We start from the raw sequence: 9,452 nt of genomic DNA on the forward strand, positions 1-9,452 counted from the left end.
ATTGAGTCAACTGTATGTACGTACATTGTGTGTGCTGAGTTAATATTGAATATTGTGCAATGATTTTAAGCGACAATTTTTTTTATTGGACTATGTTATTGTAGGTCTAGGGGCTACCTTTCTTATTCTTAGAATCGCTTTTACGAAACAATGTTCTAAAGCGCTCCCTAGACGATCAAATTTATTGAGCAATATCACGTACTGTACAAAATTGCATGTAGGGTTGATATTGAAGATTATGATCATTGCATACTATTTTTGTTGTAATATTACACAAGGTAGGTCTAGAGGTACTTAACATCAAAAAACTACTGGTAGATGGGGTGGAACCTCGATGGGTGGAACGAGAATAAATATTCTTTCTTGACCCTTGTCTATGACTATCGACTATCAACCAATGAGAGCTCAAGTAAACTATATTTTATTCTACAAGGTTACTTTTTTTATAACAATATTTTTGATATCTTATCTGTGATTGGCTTTGTCGCAAGAATAAACAGATAGTTTTTTGATAAGATAATTGTTTAATTATATTTGCATAATGATAAAACAATACAATGGGCTAAGACTATAGCAAATGAAAATATTAAGTTGTTGTTTTCTACGAGTCGCTGGTTTATTTTCTAGTGGCAGTGGCAGGATGGATCATTTTGGCCTTTCGCACATATTGCTCGAGCCAGATAAATATAATCCAGATACTTTGGACTTGCTAGTTGACGAAGAAGCAAGAGAATATTGGCTTAATACTTGTGAAAAACTGACTGAAAAATATGTAAATTTTGCGCTTTTAAATAATGAAGATCCTACAGTGGAAATACGCGCACTTAAATTTAAAACTTGTTACATAGAAGCACTCAAAGAACTCAGAATAAACCCTCTGTAAGTAAAAAATCTATTGCATACATGATAAAAAAAAATAGTAAATAGATGATTGGATAATCAAACATACTCGTCTTAATCTATTTTTATATGATTAAACTCAATCTTATAGTGAGTGCCTTTACTCAAAACAAGGCTAATGAACAACATAACTGTTTCCCCTTATGTTTTGGTAGATATGCAGGGACGATGCATTGCTAAAGTTATGCAATGTAACAATAGGAAATACATAGCTGCACAATTTGTGACCATCCATAGTACACTTCCTTAGTTGAGTTATTTTCCACCAGCATTATGCTATGTGACACTATAACAGCTCTCCAATGGCCTTTTTTAGATTCATGATCATGCCAAATAGAGACATTAAAAGATATGCTGAGACAACCCTGAAAGAACCTGCAATGAGGGGAGGAGAATCATAATTGCTTGATCATTATACATTTTTGGATCTTAACTATGTATTCCTTTGATTCTAGTGCTCATGGGCAGTTGACCATAAGATTACTTCTTGACATCAACGAAACATGCCTTCGTTCTCAGGGTTTCTTTGATTTATGGAAAAAACAAAAAAAATGTGAAAATGAAGGAGCATTGGCAACATTTGGTGCTCGACTAGCTGAAATTGATGCACTGCCAGATGACAGACAGAGGTGGATCGAACTGACAAGAGGAGTATTAGCCGGTAACTCAATACATTTGTATTGCCTTATTTAAATTTAAAACTATCTCAGTTCCAAAGGTGCATCCACATCAAATGTGAATTACTCTTTAACTGAGTTAAAAGTAGTTTATCCCAGTCTCCAGGGTACAACCAATCTCTGTGCCAATTCTTATATCTATTTTGATACAAAGAAAAGATTTACAATGCCCCTGTCTTTCACACATGATTGGATAAGGGTGCTGGGATGCATGGAGGCTGCCCACACTTTTACCTATGACCTGAAGGAATTACATCTCTTACCTGACTAGAATATAGCCTTCAACACTCAAAAATAATATAGCTTTTTTTCATGAGCCCCTTGAGATTACTCCCTACAATGGCACACATTCAAAAATATAACTTATCTCTATATAATATAAAACTAGCTTCTGCCAGCGGTTTCTCTTGCATCCCGTGGGAACTACTTCCCATACCGGGATAAAAAGTATATAGCCTATAGCCTTCCTCGATAAATGGGCTATATAACACTGAAAGAAATTTTCAAATCGGACCAGTAGTACCTGAGATTAGCGCGTTCAAACAAACAAACAAACAAACTCTTCAGCTTTATAATATTAGTATAGATGAGCTACCATCTTAGCTACCAGGTAAATATTTTTCCCAAAAATTCATCTTTTATACTCACAAATAATGAAATAAAGTGTTCATGAATAGTTGACAAAGGCTGGCATCTTAATTAATTCATTAAGTTAATGTCTATAGGAAATATGTTTGACTGGGGGGCCCAGGCAGTAACCAGTATTCTAGATAGTGGATTATACGAAGCACTAGAGAAAATTCAGAAAAGGCCCTGGCTGTATGATGGCTTGGATAAATGGCTTGACAAACTAGAGGTGAGTTTAAACTATATACTAATATGTATAACTCATATTTATTATAGTTACAGATAATGAAAGGGAACATAAACTATTTAAACTAATTATATCTGCTTACAGAAAACTGTACACCATTGTGCTGCTGTGTTTGTTGATAATAGTGGTGTTGACATAGTTCTTGGTATTTTGCCATTTGTGAGAGCATTATTACTGAGAGGCACTGGTGTCATATTATGTGCCAATGAATGGCCAGCCCTCAACGATGTTACCAATGTTGAACTGGAAGAGGTGTTACAGGGAGCTTCCCTCATTTGTCCCGTTATCTCAGCAGCTCTGTCTACTGGAGATTTAGTAGTAAGATCAAGTGGACAAAGAGGTCCATGTTTGGATCTAAGAACGATTAGTGTAGGTAAGTTGTTGAAATTCAAATTCAATGAAGTAAGAATAGCAACAGTGATGTAATGATAAGCTTTTACAGGTTTATGCACTGAAATGAAGGTTCGAGGAGTTGACTTAATCATATTGGAGGGTATGGGCAGAGCTCTTCATACTAACTTAAATGCTCGCCTTGCTGTTGATTCACTGAAAATTGCTGTAGTCAAGAATACATGGTTAGCACAGAGACTCGGTGGGCCACTTTTTTCTGTAATCTTTATTTATGAGGAGAAACCAACTAAAACATAAAAAACCACAACAAGTATGATGATGTGATTGTTCCCAGTATTCATTTAGGAATTTTAAGCCATTGAACTTGTGAAACCATTTGTTTGTAGTAATATCTCCATATTGCGCATTCATCTTTTAGAATGCCCAGTCTTCTTGTGTTAATGTTCTTATAGTGATTTTCGGAATATATTGAGTGTTATCCTGATCTAACTTGTTTTAATTATATAATTCCAAACTAATTAGTGCGACTCGGATGCTACTTCAAGGTAAATAAGACGAAATGCTGCCCTTAAAAGTGGAGGGTACTCACTAGAGTATTCCCCAGTATAGGAACTTCAAAGATAATAAGTAGATATTTGTTACAGTTGAAACAGAGGTTTTCAAGTTGTTCAGCATATACAGTGTATCTTCCAGCTGATTTATTTTTAGATTTTCGGAGTATTCCTTACTGCCTTATGATATCGATTAAGATTATCCTGGGTTAAACTTTTCGAAAGTCAGAGAAATCTACCAATCAGTGTAGCTCTAGCAGCTTTTATAAGTGATGATTTAGGTAGTATGTGGCTAGGGCTGAGGAAGACATTTGATGCTAGGATTTGACTTGAATAATGTATGTAAACGAATGGACTGTGTGCGATAGGACAAATAATACCAAATTAATATTTGTGAACTCGTATCGTTTATTCAAATAAAAAATGACCCAGTTCATACATCTATACACTAAAGGGAAGGGTCCTGTAACTTCTCAACAATTCATTAAAAGAAGACGAATGCATGAAAAGTTATCAATACCATGTGAGAATTCACTGTACACATCGCAGAAATGTACAACATTCAACATATCATATAAAAAGTGTTACCTAAATGCTAAGAAATAATAATCTTTGATGAACAATAACACTTCCACCTTTACTACAACCAGAAAGTGACATTTCTACATATTATGTCCCTTAAAATGAACAATCCAGTGATTCAAATTTCATAACGTCAACAATACATGGGTAGGACTTCATCTTACATTTTAATGTTGCTGTTCCTAATGCTGATTAGGATCTGTTCAGCCAAGCAATAACTTTGAACAACAAGTAGGCTATACCAAAAGCATACGCAATCTTTTCTTTCTGTTGCCGTTGCAGTTGCTCTGCCTCTATCGACATCACACGACGATTCAATTTCACAATCTGACGTCGCAGATGTACTAACTCTTCAGAAGTAGACAAACCTTCACCATTACCCATTGGCGGGGTTGGGTCTCTGAAAATATAAGTTCATACTTAACTAATGTTATAAGATAAAATAATAATAGAATACATAACTAAGAACTAATTTTAATGCTTTGGGCATTTGAATTATAACTGCTGTTTGTTTACTTAAAAAAAAAGAATTCATGATCAACCATGAGCATCCTTACCTCAGAACCAAGCGCGATTCAGTCATAGTAGATTCGTTGAAGTTATCAGGACGAGGTGTGGTAGAGCGTGCACCATCGCCTTGAGACCGGTAGTTTCTTGAATTTCTTGGCGGAGAGTTAGCAGGCATCCCTTGTGGGAAATCATCAGCAGATGGGAAGTAGTGCTGATCAAGAGTAATCACGCGAGGCGGTGTACTGACCCGAATCATACCAGGGTCTGTTGGCAGCACTGCATTGTCAAGTTGGATTTCGCGAGGAGGTGCTTTTGTCCCTATAACCAAATCTTGTGTAGGTGCAAAAGAACAACAAAAAATAAAATATTTTTATAACTCAGTTCATTGAAGTAATAACTTTTTAAATAGAAGTACATGGTACATATCATGTCAAACGCTCGATACTAGTTTCTCTCACTCTCGAGCTTACCGTAAGCAGAAAGTCTTTTAAAGTTTGCTTTCTCGCTGAATTGACGCCCTTAGCGATCTTTTTTACGAAATTCGAAAAAAAAAATGCAGAAAAGTATAACAAATACTTTAAGCTAAACAAAAAACACTATTTAAGATTTGTTTCTTTAATGCCTATGCTTATGAAACATTAGTGTTTTCCCACCACATGTTTCACATGTGTTCCGGGGAACTTCTTCCCGCACCCAGATAAAATATAATCTATGTTCACCGGGGATAATGTAGTTTCCCAACAGGAAATAATTTTTCAAATCGGTCAAGTAGTTTCAGTTTCTCTTTATAATATTTATGTACATTATGCTGAACTAATAAGTTATGATGTTAATATCCTCCTAGCTGATTGTTGCCTATGGTGGCTGATCTCCTTGTATGAGAATCTGCACATGTCATATTATAGTGCACAAACATTTGTGCAGACACAGGTGCATTCTTTATTCCTTCACTCTTTTACCCCAATGGGACAGAGATTTGTCACAACCACAGAGTAAGTAAAGTATTTTCAGGTATCGTTAATTTTAACTGACCCTATTTTGCTATTGAGAATTATAGTAAACAATTAACCACCTGATGAAAAATCTCATCATGTTACAATGTGTGTGCTCTTACCAACATGTTGATCTTGTCCAACAACAAGGATTCTCTCAGGTACTTTCATGTCAAACTTTTCGTTAGCATAATCCCAGCCAGACACTATTCCATTAGGAGCGCTGTCTTCATCCACTATGTCACCAGTAGCCTAAAAATAATAAAAACTTCATAAAGAATCAACACAATGTTCACACAGCTTTTCTTCCAAAATTGAAATCCAACTTTACTGAAGTATCCATAAATCTTGTTTGTAATTTGAGTAAGCAACATGAATATTTAAAAAAACAAAGCAAGCACAAAGAAATAGATACAACAAATTAAAATTCATTAACAGTAAAATCAAAAAGGTCTGTCTGATTACCTTAATCCTTTGAGGCACAGTCATGTGGTGGCTTATAAGCCGCGCATAAGCTTCATCGGAGGTGAACTGCATTGTAGCGGTGTCGTCCAGATAGCAGAAACAATAGACGTGGTGGAGTAGGTACCTAGAGGAAAATGTACAATATGTATATAATGCATAATAGTGGACCCGATCAACGCTGAATCAATATTAAGCTTTATCCATTGTGTAGACGGTAGCAATATGACAATATAAAAACAAAACTTTGGATAATCTAATCTAAGAGAAATAAACTTTTTATCAGTTCGTATTATAATTTTTAATTATTAAATTTGAGTGTAGTCGTGGTATTTTTTATGTACTATAATGATATACGAAAACTGAGCACACTTACTGCTTGTTTATTTTATTTATGTAGTTTAGTCCATCTGGGTATGGAGAGAAAAATAATAAGACAATCGAAATTTATTACACGGGCAGAAGTCCAGTCGTAAGAATTCGTGATTGACAGTATTTGACAGTTAAAAGATTGACAATTGACAGTTTTGAAATTTTGATGTCTTGATTTGACAAATATGGAGGGTAGAGGCAGGGAAAGCCATTGGTAATTTATGACAAATTATTAAAAAAATATATTATCACAAGCAGAAATTAATATCTCACAAACTCATCAAATGTGGCAAAGTAATGAGCCAACATGATATATCTAGTGGCAAGTGAGGCCTGAGTCCGTTTGACTAAATACAGATGTCCTAAATGACTTTTTTAAAAACTAATTTAGTCAAATGACACTTAGGAAGTTATGTTAGAATCATTGACTATTTTTGAATCTTTGACTATTTTTAATGTTTGATAGTAGGTACTAATCATAGAAAACCGAGAAATCAGAAGATGTCACTTCTGGCTGACTAAATCCTGATTAGAAAGTGATTAACGGCCGGCCATGCTCTCTCTGTGGCGGCATATTGGGCTGACACAGTGCAGTCTCAAGATATGACATGTTATCGACACGAAAGAAGAAGAAAAATTTTAGCCCCTTCACTGGTCGATTCTGAGGTGCCGTGTCTGACTGATGGCATGAACGCCTGGAAAGTGGCTTGCCCAAACATAGCCTTCCCTGACAACCCGGCTTCCCAGAGACAGTGGGACGAGCCGCTCTGCAGATTGACGAGAAATAAACTAATTGAAACATCTGTCAATACTGCTGAGCGTGCCCGCCTACTGGCTGTGGGAGAGTGGGAGTCAGGGTTATGGCTTCACGCACTGCCGTCACCCAGCGTTGGGACCATGCTGGGTGACACTACATTCCGGCTCGCTACATGCCTACGCCTCGGCGCTCCCACTGCGGCTCCGCATCGCTGCCAGTGCGGTGAATCTGTGGACCGCCTTGGGCACCATGGTCTTTCCTGTAGCAAAAGTGCTGGTCGCATGGCACGACACGCCAGCATAAATGACATTATCCGTCGTGCTCTTGTCACCGCCGGAGTGCCAGCCATTTTAGAACCCAGAGGCTTGGCACGCGACGATGGCAAGAGACTAGACGGGATGTCTATAATGCCTTGGAAGATGGGAAGGTCTTTGGTGTGGGACGCAACCTGCGTCGACACCCTTGCACCTTCCCACCTTCCCAGTACGGCGAGCTGTGTCGGTGCAACTGCTGCAGCCGCGGAAAACCTCAAGCGGCACAAATATGTAAACCTCACCGGCAATTGCATTTTTGAGCCGTTTGGGGTTGAAACCCTGGGGCCCGATTCTCCTAAGTTAATAATGTCAAAATCGAATAGAAATCGAATCGCAATATGATCGCAATAGCAGTTTTAACCATATCGGGCATTCTGCTACTAATAAAAGACCAATCGTATTCGATTGACATTTGATTGGTGTGCGATTGGTCTGCTATTTTGGTAATTTTGGTCTATACGGTAGTTTGCTGTACAATCATTTTGCAATCGTAAATCATTTGCAGACAAAATGATTCATTATTGAATGACAGAAAAGGATAAAAACGTTTATTTCAAAGAAAAAATAGCGGAATGCCACATACGCTTCAATTGTAATCGAGACGGGATCGGATCGCAGTCGAATCGAGTAAATCGAGTAGTAAGTAAAATTAGGAGAATCGGGCCCCTGGGACCATGGGGCCCAAGTGCCCACAGACTCTTTCGAGAAATTAGTAAGCGATTAGTGGAGTCCACTTGTGACCAAAGGGCTGGCCTATACTTCGGTCAAAGGATATGCATTGCCATCCAGCGTGGCAATGCAGCCAGCCTTTTGGGCACGATCCCAGCTGACAGCGATGCGGATGAATATTTTGATACTTAGTTAGTTTTAATATTTCCCTATTATAAAGAAGAAGTGATTTAGGTCTTCTGAATTAATCAAGTAGAATAAGGCTTTATTAACTCGAGTCGACAATTTGAAAGCCATTTTTTTTCCTCTACCCTCTATAATGATACATTTCATTTGTTTTATATTTCACAAAACAATGTTTTAGCGGTAGCCATTTCTTATTGGTAATTACACTACAGTAGCAGCCCCTAGCCAATCGTAAATTGCCGTTATCTTGGACTATGTTTGGTACATGCATAGATATAATATTACTAAACAAGATTGCGCACGCTCAAAATATATATTTACGAAAATGAACTCTATTCTAACGCAATAAGGTACTAAATTGGTTGCATAATACACAGAGGCAAATCCGAGCCGAGAGGGATAGTTCGAACGGAGGCTGTTTGTCTCTTTCTAACACCTTGCCAGCATAAAAAAATGTTGTGATCAAAAGTTTTGTCTTCCCAAAAAACAATTGAATCACATAAAATTTTTATCTTATTTTAACAATTGTAAGTCAACATATTAATAACAATCGCATTAATTTATTCGTATTTATTATTAAAACATAAACAACATAAATTTTTATTTTTTTTCTAGCGGTAACCCTGAACATTCTTGGCGCGTAATCAGCATTTAAAATTTTGTTTATATTTTTTGTATTAAATCAATTTAAACTATTTAAATGGTGAAAAAGTGTTGCGTTTATACTTGTAAAAGTGAATCCTATGGTGGTTGCAATATATCGTTCCACAGGTAAGCTAATAATAACATTTTCGTAAACCAAACAACTAGGGTGCCCATGAATTCTTGTAACGAGTCAAAATATGGGTGATGGATTTTAAAACTGTTGTACTATTGTTATAGCTTCCCAAAAAAAGAAAAAAGGCGACATAAATGGCTCAGCAGTCTATATGAAGTAGAAATACAAAAAAAACAGTCTTCACTTCGAATCTTCCTGCTTTTATACTGCTAATTCCCGCTAATTATTAAAAGCCTTTATTAATATCTTAAGGGCACAAACTGCGTAAGTTAAAACTTCAATACCAATCTGTGTTTAATAATCTTAGCAAATTCGGATTTGTCTCACATAGCTTAATCTCATAGTCACCCTATTAGAAAGGGACAGACAGCCTCCGTACTAACTGTTTCACTCGGCTCGTTTTTTGGGTTTATATGCGCAGTCCTGTTTACTAATATTATGTCTATGGGTACATGAGAACCGCTGTCAATTACGCCG

General features: G+C 36.8%; 2 protein-coding genes across 3 annotated transcripts; one reads left to right on the forward strand and one right to left on the reverse strand.

Moving 5' to 3' along the window:
- Window positions 1–456: 456 nt before the first annotated feature.
- On the forward strand, window positions 457–3,286 carry LOC124640562 (4'-phosphopantetheine phosphatase). Of its 2 annotated transcripts, none has more exons than XM_047178381.1 (5): window positions 457–879; window positions 1,356–1,561; window positions 2,303–2,433; window positions 2,536–2,820; window positions 2,894–3,036. In XM_047178381.1, exons 1-5 carry the CDS (start codon window positions 578–580, stop codon window positions 2,909–2,911), a joined length of 942 nt encoding a protein of 313 aa, XP_047034337.1. In that variant the 5' UTR covers window positions 457–577; the 3' UTR covers window positions 2,912–3,036. The 2 variants fall into 2 exon arrangements, with proteins under 2 accessions (XP_047034337.1, XP_047034328.1); XM_047178372.1 differs by having other exon boundaries at window positions 458–879; window positions 2,536–2,824; window positions 2,894–3,286.
- A 455-nt stretch (window positions 3,287–3,741) lies between these two features.
- On the reverse strand, window positions 3,742–6,424 carry LOC124640573 (transport and Golgi organization protein 11). Its single transcript, XM_047178394.1, has 5 exons — window positions 6,276–6,424; window positions 5,903–6,026; window positions 5,560–5,689; window positions 4,493–4,763; window positions 3,742–4,335 (listed from the first exon to the last, which is right to left on the reverse strand). Exons 2-5 carry the CDS (start codon window positions 5,972–5,974, stop codon window positions 4,128–4,130), a joined length of 681 nt encoding a protein of 226 aa, XP_047034350.1. The 5' UTR covers window positions 5,975–6,026; window positions 6,276–6,424; the 3' UTR covers window positions 3,742–4,127.
- Between the last annotated feature and the right edge of the window lie 3,028 nt (window positions 6,425–9,452).

The sequence above is a fragment of the Helicoverpa zea genome, chromosome 2, assembly GCF_022581195.2.
Source record: "Helicoverpa zea isolate HzStark_Cry1AcR chromosome 2, ilHelZeax1.1, whole genome shotgun sequence".
Taxonomy (NCBI): domain Eukaryota; kingdom Metazoa; phylum Arthropoda; class Insecta; order Lepidoptera; family Noctuidae; genus Helicoverpa; species Helicoverpa zea.